The sequence below is a fragment of the Limanda limanda genome, chromosome 9, assembly GCF_963576545.1.
Source record: "Limanda limanda chromosome 9, fLimLim1.1, whole genome shotgun sequence".
Taxonomy (NCBI): Eukaryota; Metazoa; Chordata; class Actinopteri; order Pleuronectiformes; family Pleuronectidae; genus Limanda; species Limanda limanda.
This window is the reverse complement of record NC_083644.1, coordinates 26,600,242-26,619,893: the sequence shown is the minus strand read 5'-3', so window position 1 is coordinate 26,619,893 and position 19,652 is coordinate 26,600,242. Positions and strand designations below refer to the sequence as shown.

Sequence of the window (19,652 nt, the reverse complement as noted above, 5' to 3'; positions counted from 1 at the left end):
AGATAAATATGGTTGTTACAAAAGCAAGATTATCACTTGATTGAGTGGCAGTCTCGTACTTATGGGAATTTATGTTAATAGAGGATGGTCTGAAATAAAATATGAAATAAAGATTCTTTGATCTTTGACCACTGACACTGCAGTAGTTGAGTTGTTTGTTTACGGCTCAGCATCAAAGGATTCATGGTCCATGTATGTCCGCGTTACAGAACATCGTGTTTTATTGGCATGTAATCAAAATTTGACGCCACGCCACGGTCACACCGTGTGACGAAAAATCAATCTGTAAATAACTATTAATCTCTGTCTTGTTGTGATGACACTCATCTCAATTTGAAGTTGGTCTGATGAAAGCCCTGGTACAAGTACCTCAAAGTAAAAATGTGAAATATGGCCAAAATGGCCACTAAATGCAAAATAGCAGGTTTCTTGTGGCGTTTTTCCAATTGCACTTAAGACTTTTTGTTTGTCTGGTCATGATACACCTGTGTATCGATTTTTGTGAAGATCGGTCAATGTCAACACGTTCCGGGGGTCTCGGGGGGGCACTGTTGAGCCATTTTGCGACGCCCATTAAAAATTCCTCCAGAATGCGTACATTTTCACCACTTTCTAACTTCCTGCAAATTTTGGTACGAATTTGAGCATGGTAAAGCCCTCAAAAAGCCAATTCATTTGCCAGAATAATAATAATAATTAAAATTTCCCGAGCACATGCATTTTGAAGCGTTGCATGCGTTTTGCCTGAAAAAAATAAATAATGACTGAGGAAATTTTGACACATAGAGCTGTTCAGGCTTGGACTCTGATCACGAGACAGAAGTTTGGTGGTGATAGGACAATGCACAGTGGAGTTATGCCAACATCGTCTCCTTTGGTGAAGGATGAACCTTCGCCGCACCTCAATGTTTACACGGTTTGAGGAAATGTCCCAATTCTGAGAGAGAGAGACGTCACCTTTGCAAGACATAAAGATTCCTTTGAATTATGACCACTGTCACTGCAGGAGTGGAGTTGTTTGTTTACGGCTCAGCATCAAAGGATTCATCGTCCATGTATGTCCGCGTTACAGAACATCGTGTTTTATTGGCATGTAATCAAACTTTGACATCATCTCAATTTGAAGTTGATCCGATGAAAGCCAGGGTACAAGTACATCAAAATAAAAATGTGGAATATGGCCAAAATGGCCACTAAATGCAAAATAGCAGGCTTCCTGTTGTGTTTTTCCAATTGCAGTTAATACTTTTTTGTTTGTCTGGTCATGATACACCTGTATATTGATTTTTGTGAAGACCGGTCAATGTGAACACGTTCCAGGGGTCTCGGGGGGCACCGTTGAGCCATTTTGCGACGCCCATTGAAAATTCCTTCAGAATAGTTACATTTTCTAGCCTGGGTGCCAGACGAACTTAGCCCCGCCCACAACATTTTCTGTCGGGAAGTTCGGTCTGGAGTCGCTCCATTGGGGAGAAATTATGCTCCGAACAGAAGCTGTTCGGACCAAGCACATTGTCAGGGCGGGCTTTAAACGATGATGGACAGATGATAAACCATAGATATGTTATCAGCAGTTACGTAATAAACTACGTCATCAAACAGCGCTTGGGTTGACTTTGTTTTCCACAAACATGCCTGCTGCTGGAGAGCTGAGATGTGTAGATGCTGCCATTGAGTCTGTTTTAGAAGATATCGATAGCGTATTTATTTTGAAAGAAGAACAGAGAAACGCGAGCACGGGCGTGCACGACGAGGTGGACATTATTTTTTCATCGATAAAACTATTGCATGTTCGCTATGTGGCAGGAGGTTTCCCTGAACGAGGTTGCCCTGAACGCAGCACAGCGAGGCTGTTAGCAGCTGGAGGAAGCAGCCCGGAGCTAGCCTCCGCGGCTCGGCTTCATGTCCGCACACGGACTGTCAGTTCACGGGAAGGGAACCCGGACAGACCCGGGTCTGGGTGAGGAGTTCCGAAAGTGAGGGCGTGACAACAACCGGACTCAGAGGTCGAGAGCCGTCAAATCGAGCTAGCTCTCAGCGGCTAGCTGCTCTCTCAGCGGGGCTTAGGAGTACAGCAGCGCTTATTTACAAGTGTAACCATTGAACGGATCCCGTTTACCTGCCACAAGAGTTGTTCATCTTGTAATAAAGATCTCAATGAGGAAACACGCTGTGTTGTTTTTTTATGGTAAGAGAAGTCTGACTTAGTAAATAACTCACAATGTTGCTAAACATACGTCACATACTACGTTGCTCTGATTGGTTGTAGGTCTATCCAATTGAGCGAAGAGGCATTTTTTTTCCTGGTTCGGTTGAAACACGCCCCATAATCACAGCCCAATGGAGCGGTCTCAGACTCATATTCTGACTAGAATTATGAGTATGACAACGTCAGGCTATACATTTTAACCACTGTGATGGGAATTTTGTATTTAGACATGGTTAAATGGAACAGATTACATTTATATAGAAAGAAGTTTACTGAAAGATGTATTTTGGTGGTTCAAGACTCATAGTCAGAGTTTAGCTCAAGTTAACACTATGCATAATACTCTTGAAGGGCCTTATAGACGTGGCCTTCTCAGTCTAGTGTGAACAAAAGGTTTCTCAACAGGGGCCAATTAAGTCTTCTGCAGCAGGGAGCTTCAAAGGCTAATAGGTGTGACCTGCAGAGACAGGAGATCTCTGAGAAACTCACAGGGTCTGGAACAAGATGCGTTTAGCATCTTGTTCAAACTTCAAAGAGACCGCCAGAGACCAATGTCTGGTCTTCCTGTAACGACATGGAGAGAAGCTGATTGGACAAATGTATTTTACTGTGGAGAGGAGGGATCTGATTGTATAAATGGAGTGTACTTTTGAGAGCTCATTGCTATTGCCCTCACATCTGTCACCGTGATGTTTGAGCTCTGTGCCATTGAGGTCAAGTCTGTTGTCGTGACTTGACCTTTGTAAACCGTCCGCAGACGGTTTGAATTAAACATCCAGAATTGATAATTGCTTGTTGTGTCATGATATGTAATAATTTTCCATTACACCACTTTCTAACTTACTGCAAATTTTGGTAAGAATTTGAGCATGGTAAAGCCGTCAAAAAGCCAATTCATTTGCCTGAATAATAATAATAATAATCCTTACAATTTCAATGGGGCCTCACCATACTGACTTTGATGTCAGTGCTCGGTCCCTAATGAAGACAGATATTAGATTGTTTCAGTGATTGAAAGAAAATACTCTTGAAACTCAAATGCTATTTGTGAATGGAATGTATTCAGTGCAGTATTCATCATATTTAATGGAGGAAAATTCAGATTGAATGGTCCTTTCATGAACCATTGTATGTGTGTGTGGGGGCCACTTCATCTTTTAATCCCGTTAATGTACAGCACCATCAGTGGTCCTAATTGTAAACCACGCATCCATATAATGGCAAAAAAAAGTCTGTGGCCAGATTTTCTCTTTTAATTGGTCATAAAATCTGATCTTCATCTCGTTCACAGCCACAGCAATCAGCATAAGCTGATAACACAAAGAATTTTCATCTTCTGTGTCTTTATTTAACACACCCATTAAATATTCACCGGGCCAGTAAAAATACAATGTGAATCTTTGGATTTAGGAACTGGGTGAACCTTTTTTGGCAGCAGTGGCATTAATGAGTTGCCGCAGAGCAGTCCTGAGACATCCTGTTAAACATTATTAGGCTGTGGGGTGGGAGCTTCCCTCTGTGGTCAGTGCAGTGTCTCTACTGGTTTAACTTCTGGGTTGTGAGTGGGCCACTGCTGAAGGTGGATTTTCTTTGTCTGAAGTCATGTTCCATTAGTTATGCATCAGTGTTTAGGGTCATTGTCCTGCTGCAGCACCCGACATCTACTGCGCTTCAGCAAGAAAACACCCACCCTCTGGAGTCTGAAATCAAAGGAATCTGGGCTTTTTCTCACCACTTATTCTGCATTGTGTCATACAAGTCTTGTCAGATGGGCATCTCGATAGGGTGAGTAGCCACAGAACTAAATTTATCTCCACTTATTTAGACAAAAAAGTTAAAAACTAGTTCGAAATGCATCAATTAGCTTTTTTTAATATAACAGAGGGTTTTAACAAAGTGTTTTCTCAACTTACAGTGTCCACGTTTGACTGATGTTTTCAATATAGACAAGAACAATAAAATGAGATGTGAGTTATTAGTTCAAGCTGTTTATTTTGGTATATAGTTGTAACTAAGATAAATATCTGACAGAATTTTAACACATCGTGCAAAACTGCAGGTAATTTCAAAATGTTCACTTACTTTCTCTTGCCATTGGAAGCTCAACACAGCTTGACCACAGAGAATGTCAGCTGCAGAAATCCCCTGAGTTCAAACTGCACTAGAAGCCATCGCTCTGTGAGACTGCACCACAGATGTAACCATGGGTTTGGTTTCAATTCCTCTCCTCTAAATGTAGGAAGTGACGCTTCTTCTTTGAAAACGCTGCCGATATTCAGCTTGACATCCACAACAGGGGCACATTTTTTGGCAGATGTTGCGCTCAATAATTCACACATTTATTCAGAGGCATCACACAAAAAGGCTTCATAGAACTTTCTCCTTGGAGCTTCCTGCAGAGCATAAATATGTGAATTATTAAGTCAAACTTGAATTCGCCATATGTGCCATATTGACTGGTTGAGATTGTTGGTTGGGTGCACATTAAAGCTTCTCTTCATGGCTAAGGCATGTAACTATTTTCTTTAAAGGGGCCATGTAAGTTGGTGCTATTACTACATAGCCTATGTTAGTATTAACAGCTGTCACACCTTTATGGACGGCTGTAGCTGAGGGGTAGACGGGTCGTCCTCCAACCTGAAGGTAGGTAGTTCGATCCCCAGTCTGACCCATCTGCATGCTGAAGTGTGTTTGGGCAAGATGCTGAACCCTGAATGGCCCCCCATAGAACAACAAAAGTGCTGCTAATAGATGAACTGTATGAATGTGTGAATGTAAAACTATACTGTAAAGCGCTTTGAGTGGTCATAGAGACTAGAAAAGCGCTATATAAACACAAAACCATTAACACGACTCCGCAAAAGCTGTCTGCAGTGGGGGAAATCCCCAGTGATAACTCTTGTCTTGCTTCTACCACTGTCACTTTGTTTCTTCTACTTAAGTTAGCATAGTAAATAGCCAACCTCTAGTTTTCTCAACACGTTGATGCTTGAAGATCTTGGGGACTCACCATCACCACTACTCGCTCCAGGGTGGATAGTAGATAGTATATATATATTCACATTCTACTTTGCAAACACACCAAAACACCAGAAATGTTTCATTTACACAAGGAAATTGACAACCAAGACGATAATACTAAAGCTAAGGAAGAATTTGTTCTTGGCATTAATTAGACAAAATGAAGCAGAGACTGCATGTCTGCAAAATAGTGCAAGCTCATGCTCCTGGACTGTCGGCAAAGAGATTTAATTGCTGAGGTGTAGAATCCTCCGATATGAAATTAATTCTTAAGGGTAGTGGGCTGCTCAAACAAGAAATCAGAACAAGCACCATCCAGCAACTTATTCTGTAAACAGTGATTTTAAAAAGTATTACTTTCATCATGAGTATGTCAAAGGATCTATTTGGACTCTTATGGACAAATTGCAGTTCCTGTCACTAGCCTATTCAACCCTGTGTTTCTTAGCCTTCAGAACAATTTCCAACTTCCGCATTTCTTGAACTAGTATCGATATAGAGCCTAGTGGTAATGTAACACTAAAATGACCATGTGAATTTGCAGTGGCAAGTTCCTCTGAAAACAGAACAGACAAAAGCCTGGTGCCTCTCGGCCAACTTCTCTATCACAGGAGGAAGAATCTTGTGCTTAATGTACCTTTAATAAAATATAAAAATTAAGTTGTGCATGATGGATTTTCGATATGTCAACATGTTATCATACAATCAACTCCATACACACCATGAACCCATTTTCAACAAATACATACACATTTTATTATGATTATTATTATTATAATACAGATGCTTAATTTTAACGAACCTAGCAGGTTGACAGTTTCAAAGTAAACAAGGGTATTAATAAGGCAGTAACAGTGTTTCTGAAGTCAACCAGAAGTTGTCACTTATTACTTGCTTTGCAGGCTACACTGAATAGAAAATTAGTCTTTGAACCTTTGATATTCTTAGTCTGCTACTTAATTTGACTCCCTGAAGGGAAAAAAGACAAAAAAAAACAATCCCTCTACAAAGGCAACACAGCAGCTTTGAAGTAAAAATGCAGCGCTTTGTTTTGGGACACTAAAAGTATGCTGAGGCGACACTAAGGTAGTTTTTGGGTTGTGTGCAGCCATGGTTACATGACTTTGTGTCAGCACGTGGGACTGTGTGTGTATGTGTGTATTTGACAGCAGTACAAAACGTCCTGGCAGCTCTGGGGCCTTGAGAGCCTTTAGTGTTGTTTCCTGTCAAAAGCTTGACAGGTCACTCCAGTTGTTTTTCATCTCTTAGAACAGAATAGAACAAACTAGAACATAAAGGATAAGAAGCTGAGTGAAGAGTCGTGTTTGAAGTTTGTAATCACTGTGGTCCCTCAATGACAAAAGGTTTCTGAATGAGATAAGGATTTGATTTGAAGAGACATCCCAGGGACATAATTGATATTGTGGTGGTGTCATGTACGTGACAGTTGCTTCTTCATCTGTTTTTCACCTCAGAACACCGGCTTCCTGTCAGAGGCCCAGTTTTCTGTGGAATCGCCAGAGACCCTGGACCCACTTTTCAAGTTCCATGAAACCATTGCGAAGGTAGGACCACCATAACTATCCCTACTTCTACGTGCACTATGACTGGTGTGGCTTCCAAATCATGCAACAATAACTGAGTGTTTCACAGTTCAATGTGCAAAGAAAGCAAAAGGCAAAGAAAGGGGAAAAAGAGAAAACATTATGTAAAATGCAAATCCTCATATGCACAAGAAAAGAGTCCAGACAGTGGCTCTTTATCAAGATGTTTCCATCTTTACATTGGCACAAAGTGATAAGTGAAATTGAGACGGGTCAATGCATAATATAGCAAAACTGCAACAATCTCGTTATATGAAAGAAAATAGACTCGCAAAGATCCTTTCTATTGCGGTTAACTATCCTAAGCTATTAAAGGGATATTCACTCATTATAAACTCACTCCAATGCTGATGGGATGTGTGTGTGCGTGTGAGTCCTTCTTCAGACGTAATAAAACAACAGAAAAAACACAACATGCCTCCATACTGCTCCTGTGGTGTCCAGAAGCCCCGACATTCATATTCGACCCGAAACTGCCACATTTACACCATGTTTTCAGCCTGAATGTCCGCTGATATATTCCGACAAAGTGCATTCAGAGACCGTCGGAAATATTAATGTCCGCTAGCGTAGCCACTACTTTTGGATGTTTAAGTTTAAAACACAGTGGAAATCATCAGCTAATAAAAGGTCCTAACAGAGTGCCACAATGAGCAAAGAAAGAAAACAGCACCATTCATTGTATTCATTGTAAGACACCTTTATTCACCAGTGTTTGTTGTTACTTCAGACCTGCCTGAGAGGGTTGTTCTCTCTTTAGCATGAAAATCATAAGTGTTTGAGCGCTTTTTGTGTTGAGTTGTGGTGAAGCACTGGCAGCGTCCTGTCGCGGCTGCTAGGCAACTGCAAAGCCAGCCGCTGTCAGGCGATCAGCTGGTGTGGCAGACAAAATTACCAGGGTCATTAGGTAAGTAAAGCATTAGAAAAGGCATCATCCATTGGAGCTGCAGTATTCGAAGCCTAATAGTGTTTGATTATATTGTTTGTAGATGAAACAGGCTGTGCAGGGACAGCCAGGACTGATGTTACTTTCAGTTCCTAACTCAACAGATCTGATGAAGACAGCCATTTTGCTTATTGAGTTAGTAGAGGTTAGTTTTAGATGTCAAACATGATCATTGTGCAATTCACACAAATTGCCAATTTGCTCACTTAAAAATGAACATTTTACATGGAACATGGAAATTGGTGCTATCACCAAAGACCTCCTTAGTTTGCTGCCTTTTTTCACAAGTAAAAATCAATAAATACGTTGGTGGCGCTTCCCCTTCAGACTTGTGTAGGCAAGATGGTGCAGGTTGAGGGTGAGAAGTGTCCCACATCTTGCGCTCAACTTTGACCATTTTGAGTCCATCATTTAATTACATAAAGGGCAGTGCATGTGACAGTGAATTGAGACACAGCACTGGCCTCCTGTTTTCTTCATTTTGCAATTCAAGTTGGAACTTTTCTCTTCTACAATGACTGTGTAAAAGTCAGATAAACTGCTGACATGGACTGTTGCCAAATTAGGATCTCTATCTCAGCTAACAGATTGAACTCTTTTAAAATAGCCCTCACAGTTAGGAGGAACGCTCTCATTGCTTATAAATGCCACCAGTTCACCACAGTTGCTGCCATTGTAGAATAGCTGTCACAGTTTACAAATTACATAACGCACAGTGACATTTTCATTATCTTTTATGGAGAGCCGGCTGTAAATGAAGACGTTTCATTTTGTTGTGTCCTTACCTCACATGTGTGAAAGTACACTCAGTGTACAAGTACTGCCTGGCAGGAAAACTGCACAGCCATATTTGCAAAGCTGTTAACGCAGGCGGATCAACTTATTGAGAAGTTCCAACTCCTCAACGCCCCCGTCTCAAACAAAGGGCCTTGTGTTACGTACAGCAGTACAGTGTATAGAAAAAGACAGAAGTAGTTTAATTTGCGAGAGATCTTCTATTTGGACATTTTGTATGGCACTGTATGATAGTGCAGTGCCAATTCAAAACCTGCCTGTTTGGAATGGCTGTTGTCTGATCCTGTGTTAATGCTCCAGAGCAGCTTCAGAAGTATTCCTTGTAATTAGTGAGTCGTCCTCAAACAGTTCTACGATATACTGTCACTTTTTAATGTTTGATTATTAATGTATCAATGTTTATTCATAAAATACAACTGAATTTGCTTTATTATTTTCATATGTGTGGTTGAAATACTGTATGATTTTGAAATACTTATTTAGATGGTGTAATGTGTTTGTATATTACATTCAGAAGTTTTCAAATAAAAGCTCCGCAATTTGCTTGAGCATTGCCGCAGCAAAAAGGACATTGTCATGGTGGAGATCAGCATCCGTAGCTGGTCAGTACGTCTGTGCCTGTGTCAGTCTAATATGGTGAAATAAAAAATAATAAAATTATCAAAACGATGTGGCAGTGACTTTTACCCACGGTATAACCCAGTTGCCAACCACTGCTGTGGTTTATGCGAGGTTGTAGAAGAAGACATGTTCAACTCACATTACCGACTGAAGGCACAGTGACCCGCCCACACTAACTACTTTATAAAGCTGATCAAAAATCTGGGGACTGAATAATTCCTACACAAATGCTGTTTAAATAGTCATGTTTATACATTATAAAAGTAATTTTTTACAGTTTTTACTGGCTCTGTCAGTAATTTTCTGCTCCCCCCGGTGTCTCTATCATTCACACTGTGCACTGCCAACCGAATCGAGCCAGACCGAGTGAGCCCAGCCATCTCGTCCGGCTCTCTTTACATTGTCTTGCTGGTGTTCTTGCCCAGTCTGAGTTTACGCGTGTGTCCAATGACACTGTTTGTGTGTGTATGTCAGTGTAAGAGAGAGAGGAGGAGGGGCGAGCAGCGTCAGGATGAGCTGAATTAATGAATGAATGCGCTCTCTCTGAAGAAAGAATTCACTAAGAAAAGTATCGATCATTATTAGGGCTGTCAGTTTAACGCGTTATTAACGGCGTTAACGCAAACCCATTTTAACGCCGTCAATTTTTTTAACTCGAGTTAAAGCAGAGCTGCAGCTGCAGCTTCAGTATCTGTGTTCGCCTCCATTCTGACCTGCTCTCGCTTTTTGTTTTAATATTTCGCCACCTAAAATATATATTTTAAAGCTATTGTAGCGTCCCACAGGACACGGAACTTCTTCGTGGTTTAGTAACTGGTATTTTCCTCTACACGAACATGTGCACCTCTCGCTGTTACTCCGTCTCTCGCAGACATCAACACTTCACTTCCTCATTGATCCCCGATCCCCCCATCCTATTGGTTAAAACAGTCACATGTCCCACCCAGACCCCTTCATGACCGTGAGACATCAGAGCGCTCCTTCAACAGTGTTTTACTGAGCATACGTCAAAACCAAACATAAACATAAACCCAGTCCGTTACACTATTAGGCTGCAGCTATATGTTTTTATTTATTTAAAAATAGGGTACTTCTTATTTCATACATTTTTCACAAATATGGGGAGGACTCAAATAGCCCTACAAAGTTCTGTGTTTAATTTATTTCAAAGTAGGCCGACACTTGCCTGTGTATTTTGTTTGTTTGTTATTTTGTTGCTTGTCTGTTTGAGTAGCTGGCTGAAAGCAAAGAAGTAGTACGCTTACCTTTTATTGGTAACCTAACTGTTATGGTTCATTGTTTCTGAAATAAGAGGACTGACTGCTATGTTCACAGCAAACTTGAAAAAAAGAAAATATTAAGCCATGGTTTAACTGCACTATAGGGAGAGTCCTTGTTTACCTGAATAGTGCACTTTATAATTTTATTTTGTACCGCCCTGTTTGGCAATGTTGTTTTTCAATAATATAAAACATTTGCATAAAGCAAGCCAATCCACTTTTCCATGTTGATAAGAGCATTAAAACGAAAGTAAAATTATGGAAAAATAATAAATGAAGGAACATTCAGAATAGATACAAATTTGCGATTAATTGCGATTAATCGCGAGTTAACTATGACAAAATGCGATTAATCACGATTAAATATTTTAATCGTTTGACAGCTCTAATCATTATGTGTTGATCAGTGAACTCAACAAATCAGAATTTAATCTGTAGCGGATCAGAGACATCAGCTGAGTCGGTGTCTCTGTGTATGTTTGTGTGTCATAGAAAAAATCTTATAGACACTGTCTTGGGAAGTTAAGATTGAATAAATGTACAATAAATTAATGAAGGTACCACTGGTGGTCCCACACACCACAGGGTACCTTTAACATTAAAGGTTAAAGGCAGGCACAAGGTTCTGACATACACGTGACATTTCTTCTTCCTTTGCTTCAATATTTACGCAAAAGGTCCCAGCTTACTTTGTCTTAGCTTTGTGTGAAGATCTGAAAAAAGGGCAAAACTGCTTTCAGGGATGTGCCGGTGCGTGTGTGCATGTGCGTGTGAACAGTGTAGGCTGTCATTGTCCACTGTGCAGGCGACCTTCATGTCCATCCCATCCCTGCTGTACAATGATTGCTTGGCTAAAAGGCAGATTCTTGGCAGCTCATTTTTCCCTGATGTTCTTTCTTTCACTCAAAACCCCTCACCTAACATGGAGCAGAAGAGAAGAAACTTGGCAATAACCTGAAAAACAAAGACTACAATTACTGACTAAACACATATATATTACAGGTCAGCTTGCCTTAAACAACTGTCATCTTTGACATCCACTGGGTTGAGGTTCAAGGTCTTGCTGTAGGTCAGGACCACTGGTGATTCTTGCATTGATACGGCTGATATACAGTTCACTGCATTCTTCACACAAGCGACAAAATAAATTCATTTGTAACTACATTCACCTGACACCTTGGTGAATGTTTGGTGAGGTTCAAACACGATCGGAATAGAATCGCATAAAGATTATGTTTTGCTTAAAGTTACATCTTGGTTAAGGTTAGAAAAAAATTGTGTTGTGTTGAAAGAACTACTACTTTCGGACATTTTCTGAAATGACAAACATTTCTTTAATTTGCATTAGGAGGAGAGTTTCACTATTCAGTATTAAGACTACATGTCTACATTTTTTTAATTGAAAAATAGCTCTTTCAGGAGAAATGATAAAATATGTATGTGAAATCTAAAGTTATGTTCATGTTCGTTTCCGAACATAGTGTGATCACTGTAACCCAACATATTGGTTGTTGGATTTGCCGTAAGAATTATATTTCAGCTCAATTCTGTTTCATTTGTATAGCACTAAATCAAGACATTATAGATCCATGCTTGAGGGGAATCTAATCGTGACAGTTCTGTTGGCTCTGTGACCCAAGTGTATGTATTGCACAGCATCTGTTGCCCTTCCACCTTAAATATTAGTTTTAATTAGTTTACTTAGTTTTCCTTACTCCAGTGCCAAATTCCCTGTTGGCAGTTCCTGTCTGTAACGTAGCAGTTGGTGTCCCAACACCTATAGACTAATTACCTTGATAATAACAAAAATATAAAAATCTGATTATTAAACAAATTCTCACGTTGTTAGATGCTCATTTTCTCATTATCTCCGAGTGGAATTATAAACATTTGGAAATTAATAGTATCCTTGGAAAGTGCAGAATGTGAAAATACATGTATCATGTCTGTGTTCAGATTCTACTCCAGCTTATGAATTAGAGTGAAAAGACCGAGATTTTTTATGCAAATCGCAAAAATAACTATCTTGTCACAGCTGCCGTTGCTGCGACTGTTGCAGCGAACACCCATTCATTTTTCCTCATTCATTATATCTGTCTCACATCTCTCCCTTCGCATTCACACCTCAGCTCCCCCTTTTTCTTGATATTTTCTCAAATTTACCTCCAGCTTTTACATGGTAACAGTTTGATTCATGTTAATTTAATAAATCATGTTGTGCTTCATTCTTATTTACTTCTTTTCTGTAGCACTGGCCCCACCCCGGCTACATTATGTGTAAATGCTACACAAAAGCAGCAGTTTCTCATCCTATTCTCACCATCCTGGCCCCTGTATGGTCTTTGTGTTACACTCTTAAATTGATGAGATGCTGTGTGATGGTGTGGCACTAGATCGTATGCTACAATCTGTGCAGCACCTTTTTTCCAGTGCCATGGACAGTGGCATCAGGTTGTTGTGCTTGCGATCACAGCACAGGTGTGTCCGTTTATTCTGACTGATTGAATCTCTGCTCAGGTGGAAGTTTGGTGCCGCTGTGCTGTGAAAACCGAACTAAATGTGCATTTAGGAATGAGAAGTTGTCCTGAATAGGTAACCAAACAGGAGCAGCCATGTAAACAGGCAAAGCAAGGTCAAGGGCAAGCGTGGGTTTGTCTCTGTATGGTCTGCTTTCACAAAGATGGTTTGTATAGTACTGAAAAAAATAAGAGAGAGAGAGAGAGAGAGAGAGAGAGAGAGAGAGAGAGCAAAATGACAGTTACAGAAAAAAGACAAACAAGGCCGAGAAGCAGTGACACAAAATGTCGTGTGGAAGGGCAAATGGAAGGTGGCAGAGATGATATTGTGCACAAGAAAGGTTCAGTGTGACAGATTTAGTTGAAAGGGATCTATTTCCAGAAACTGAATACAAAATAATCCCAGTGATGTTTTCAAGAGTGTGTAATCATCTTAATTGTACACATTGTTGCTTTCTTCACCCTTTATATTTAAATACTCTATATTTACATCTGAAGCAGGTCCTTTGTGGGACTGTGTGACCTCTCCTGTTGTGTCTGTGTGTGTTACTCGACTTATCAGATAATTATTTATCAGCGGGGGAAAAAACATTATAAATGTTGTTGCTCCCTTCACTTATACTTATACATATACACACAAAAAAAAAAATTAAAAATAGACGGTTTAAAGTGAATTCTGGCTTAAAAGCGGTTAACTTTCAAACAACCCACACCAGCCAAGATATACATTTTATCTATAATAAACACAACATACCATGTCAAATCTAAAGATATCTCAAGTTCATTTGTCCCCTTAATGGCTTCTTGGTGCTATCAGTTACCTCTGTGCAGCAGAACAAATACCTTGATTATTCCTGTGTGGAAATTGGTGCACTGCACCAGCAAATTGCAAGTAATGACCGGACACAACAAAGTAAGAAATGTGCACTGTTTCAGTGACGAAGGGCAAAGTGTGTTCCAGCCGAAAATCACCCGGCATCACAAAGTTCAATCTAATTGAACTTGAGTCTCAGAATTGAGAGCCCATAAAAAGGTCGTAATTTATTATACCAACTGAATGGTGGGGAATGAGAAAAGCTTTTCTGCAGTTTACCAACAGATAGATCTCTAATGAAAAAGTGTGAATTTCCATTTTGACTGTTTTGTTTATTGCTGTTTTGAGGTATATTTTTGGACTTGTCCAATATCTGATTGTAACTCCTGCTTAGTTCAGGACTCTGTACTAACAAGCTACTTTCAAGTCTGATTAACTCTGAAAGACAAAAAGCCACAGTAGACAAATGATTTATAATTCGACAACGAAAAACCATAATCACTAGTTCTTATATCGGAACTGTATCATCCTGGAATTTGAAATGAACCCCATTTAAAAAAAAATATTTCAAGCTAAAAAATAGGGCAACATTTTATTCTCTCTCTCTGCTGTAAATCTTGGTTTGACTTATTTTTCAGTTAATTTGGTGCCGTAGCAAAATGCTGAGGTGCTGTCCCATCTTATAGTGAGGGGAAAACTTGAGTCACTGATATCACTGCTCGCATTGGACATTAACTGTCACATGCGTTTGTTCTCTCTGATGTGTGGTCTGAATTACAATATAGAGTTATCAGGAATATGATTTTAAAATCAATTTAGCAATGTTGATCGAATTAAACTGAATTTTTCCTTACGGTTTTATTTTCATGTATCACTTTTTGCTCCTATTGTGCTGCACAACGTGTTCTTCTCTGTCTCTCTGTTTCTCTTTCTCTCTCTTACACTAACACATATATACACATACTCACCCACCCACCCCTATCTCTCCATGGAATGGTGTACGTGCATTGTTAGTGTTGTAGCTGAGGGACTGTGCTTATGCTCTCCGTCCCTGTACTCATTTGTCAAGTGCAGTTTTGGACGCAGCTCGGTTGGGAGGGTTCAGGGAGGCAGGTGGCAACAGCAGGCATCTTTCCCTCCCTCGCTCTTTCTCTTGTTCTCGCTCTCCTCGTCTCCATTGCTCCCTCGGCCTCTCTCAATGTCTCTCAGTGGGCATCGTACTCTGTGTAGCTAATTTTTTAAGCACAATGTTGTGTGCAAGTTGGTTTCCCCCGACACCAGCAAGACGAGGCTCGCAATGATTAGGCAAAAGACCAACAGCCCTGGCACGCTCCTTTACTGGTCCCTGCTGCACACCGCTGGGCATACACAATGGAGCTGGGGAGGTTTGAGAGTGCCTGTGAGTTGAATATAAAATATAGCTAGAGTAATTAAATTACCTGCGAGGGAAAGAACACAACATTTCCTAAACGTATAGAATATACATTACCCAGATGCAAAATCTGTAATATTCAAAATTCATCCCTCTATGTTCCTACCTGAGAACTCAAGTAAAATAAAGCATTGTTATCTGTTTAATAAAACCATTCATATAATGATTGATTAAGATGGTTTTGCGTCAAGACACTCTAATGTTAGTCCCTTGCTGCGATCAGTAACAAGTCTCCTAACCCTACACAAACGGTCAATGTTGGTCAATGACCTTGATTTGGAAAACTTCTCATAATAATCATAACTACATTCATAAGTAACAAATAACAGTCATAAACTGTATAGACAAGCTATGTTGTCCATCCAGCAAAAATAGACATAGACATAACACTGAGAACGCTCGTTCAGGCATTTATAATGTTACACTCAACATTGCCTGAAGTTCAATAAAAACAAAGGGAACTTCAGATCTGCTTCTTCCATCTCAGCATGCCTGGCCGCTCACTGCATGACATCGGTGCACTTCTTGTATTATTTTGTGAAAAAGTTAAAAAGATTGGCATTCAAATATTCCCCAATTTCAACTTGATTCATTTCATTATTCAGACGAGAGGTGGAGCAGCCAGGTGCAGCAGACAGAGGTAGGAAGCAGATTATGTGTAAAAGGGGCTTCACAGGGATTGTCAGACTGGGTTTTATGCAGTTTCTTCTTGATAATGATGATGATGATGATGAGTATTGAGTGGAAGTGGCAGATCCAGTCAGTGATACCTGCTGGATGACAGAGAACAGAGAGGAAGCTTATTTACAAGCAATTTACAAGTATAATTGAAATTGATTTCTTGTCCTTGGCTTTGAGGATAGCACAATTGGAAGGATAAGGAGATAAAAAAAAATAAAAGAAAATAGACAAGGAGAGAGGAGGGCCGGATGGGAACAGAGCAAACAGAGCCAAAAATGGACAAAGGGAAAACAGGGAGAATGACAAAGTAGCAGATAAGCATGCAAGTAGAGATGAAGGTGATGAAGACTAAATGCTCCAGATGCCTCCTAGTGAGAAACAGATTGGTGCAAACAGGAGAGAAGTTTCAAAGATGTAGGGATGGATAATCTAACCAAAAGAAAGAGAAAGGTGGGAAAGGTGAATTACGCCTATAATATAGCAAATAATGTGCTCATAGCCAGACACATGCAAAAATAGCAGTAGAGGAAGAAAGGAATAGAAGAGACACGACAGGAAATGACAAAGAAACAAAGAGAGCAGGAAGAAGAAGCTGACACTAATGAGAGACCCCTTGTTCTGGGGAAAGAATCAGATGCGTGATGGTTAAGTGGGTGGATTTGAGGAGTATTTAGCACATTTCTTCTTTGGTCTCTGCTCATCTGCCTTTTTTAATGAGTTCTGTGAATCCTTCACTTAACCTCTGTTTCTCATTTCTCTCCAAGAACAAAAATACCATCAGATGTAATCATGAGGGGAAGTTCAGAATTCCTGGGCAGAAAGTTAATTTGAGGGTGACGTTCTACTTAAGGTCTAAACCAGGAGCCAAAAGTCTTGAGCAATTAAACTTTCAATCAGTGTGCAGCAGAGGGTTGTTTTTTACAATGGTAATAACATTGGTGTAATCTTTTTTTATTTATTTTTCATATTTATTACCAGTCAGCTCTCTTTGTTTAATGTAGGGTCAAAATATCTGCTTTTGATTAAGCTATTTACAGGGAAAAGTAAGAGGTTATATGATGTACAGAATTATGTCATCTGCATAAAAAAATATTATATAAATACAAGCAATATATGTTAAACTAAATTTGACCCTTTAAAAAACCCTTTACAGATCATTCAAGTGGCAGATTTTACTCTGATATTTTTACAAATTTTAGAAGGTAGAAAGATTAGTTTCTAAACCAAAGCAGTTCCTGTAAATATAGGATCAAGATGTAAGTAAAATGACACTAATTGTAACCACGGCTGACTGTAATGCATCATTACTTAAGTGTTGGCTGTCACATTACTGTTTGCATGGCCTTGGTAATGGTAATACTGGCTGCAGCTTTTCTTTAATTAACTCTCACGCCGGCTTCACACTGGACGCGTTAGCGTCGCGTGAGCGTCGCGTGAGCGTCGCGTAAACGCTAGGCTGTCACACCGGACGCGTAAGCGTCGCGTAAGCGTCGCGTAGATCCCTAGCACGCCGGGGCCAGGCTGCACACCGGACAGGCTGAACTCCGCGGCGGTCATCCTGTGATTCCTCTCCGTGATCACACATACAGCTGATATTTGTCATTAACTGAAACGGTGTCCCAGCATTTGTCCTTTTTAATGTTGTCTTTAAACAACACGGCCGAGGATCGTACAGCTCACTGTACTACTTCTCCACTTCAATTATTAATTTAATGTCATCCATCTTCAAGAACTTCTCCGCTGTTTGCTCCGTTCAATGTCGGGTGTCGAGGGTAAATTACGTATTCTCCACTCAAGCCTATGTGGAGAGTACGTAGACACACACACACACACACACACACACACCCTCTCTCTTTCTATCTTTATGACTGCTTGTGTGTCTGTATGGAGGGGCAGAGGGGGACATTTAATAATGTGATTGGTAAAATTGGTAAAATTAAAACTCCAGGACAACAGAAGGGGAATACAAACTATGTGATGCATATTTTATCATTTATATCATATAAAATATGTCCCCAATATCGTTTAAAATCATTTTTCACTGTGTTTCCCGGAGCGTTACGCTCGCGTCAAGCGCAAAAAATAGACTCGACGCCACGAAAAGGAGGCGGGAAAACAGAGGCTTTTCCATCCAGTAAGATCAAAGCCTTGGCTTGTGTGTTGGTACATTGAATTTATCTCTGTGCTGTTGCTTGTAACGCCTAAGGAGCTTTTTTAGAGATAAGAGGTTTTCCCTCATGGGACACAGTGGCCCCGCAGACTTCTCTGAAGGGTCAAACAATATAGACGGTTACCATCTACAAAAGCATTTCAAACATTAACCCAGCAGCACTCTTAACTCGTACTACTACTGTGTTTTGAGGTGTTGCAAGTCAACTAAGGGGGAACAACTCACTGAAGGATAACCAGACACCTGCATGATACAGACCTCACAATCCATCTAACCACCACCCCGTCCCTGCCCTCCCAGCTTCACCTCTCTGTCTCCTCTTATTTAAAAACTCTCTCATCGTAGGTCTCCTTTCTATTTCCCTTGCCTTTGTGTCTACTTTATTATTTACCTTGTATTGGTACATGCATATGCAGTACATGATACAAGCTTATAAAAAAGCTGATGGATGCATACTTGCCATTCGCCCTAATGACTGCTGTTATGTGACTTCCACTTCAAGTTGAAAGCCCTTGTACTAAGTGTTTGTAGAATGGAAAGGTACAGGGCATGTAATTGAACCTGTTCACTCCCTCAGGGCAAGCTCATTTGGGCCTGATTTGAGTTCAGTTCTGAGTCATTTAATTATTTTATTCTGTTTAACTTTCGAATCTGGACTCTGACATTTTCAAATAGACTCAGACCAGACTGGTCATTAGGTTTTTCAAAGACTCAACTGAAATAATGATAATATACAATTAAATATTGCTTTATTAGTCCCACTTAGGGAAATTTGCCAGAATGAAGTTTTAAAACAGGGGCGGCATAGTGGTGCAGTGAGTGTCTAACCCTAACCCTAATCAAAAGATCTGCTTTTGATCAAAATATCTGGTTTTGATTAGGATATTTACAGGGAAAAGTAAAAGGTTATATGATGTACAAAAGTTTGTCATTATTATATAAATACAAGCAATACAAGCACACTAAATTTGACCCTTGAAAAAAACCTTTACAGCCGCTCTCAACTTGGAGCCACACATTTCATTGTATAACTAACATGTACCTTGTCTCATGGCCACTTTTAAAATTGCTGCACAAATAGACTTGAGCTAAAAGAACATTTAAATGGACATTATATGAATCCAAAAGCACACAACCTTGCATTACCATCTGTTCATCATCACAGTTAATGGAAAAAAACTCTGCTCAATAACAAATGCGAGACTATTGAAAAGGGTTTACTGTTAAAATGAGGATTTGATAATTTTCCAACTTTTGTTAATTTTCTTTAATTGTTCCATCAAAATGATTGATACAATGTCCTGGTGCCTGTAAATACATGTATTTTGTATTTTATCTTTCGAGGGCACTAGAGATAGTGTCATATGCAAGTCAAGTCAAGCATATAGGTGTGAATAGTACTGAATAATCTCAGCTGCTAAAAAACCCAGGGGAGTGTGTGCCACGACCCTCACTGTGTAAATGAATTGAACTTTGTCACAGTACCAGGGCTCTAAAACAGTTTTACACTCTCCGGGGTCTAAGTGTAAGTATGTTACACTATAACCATGTTTTTTATATAAA

General features: G+C 39.9%; 1 protein-coding gene across 1 annotated transcript in view; it reads left to right on the top strand.

Annotated features, from left to right (window-relative positions):
* The window catches only part of LOC133010375 (inactive N-acetylated-alpha-linked acidic dipeptidase-like protein 2), a 310,384-nt gene that overhangs the window by 225,537 nt on the left and 65,195 nt on the right, over nucleotides 1-19,652 (top strand). Inside the window, exon 12 of the mRNA XM_061077932.1 lies at nucleotides 6,706-6,795. Within this exon, the coding sequence (XP_060933915.1) occupies nucleotides 6,706-6,795 (90 nt within the window). The remainder of the gene's footprint in view (nucleotides 1-6,705; nucleotides 6,796-19,652) is intronic.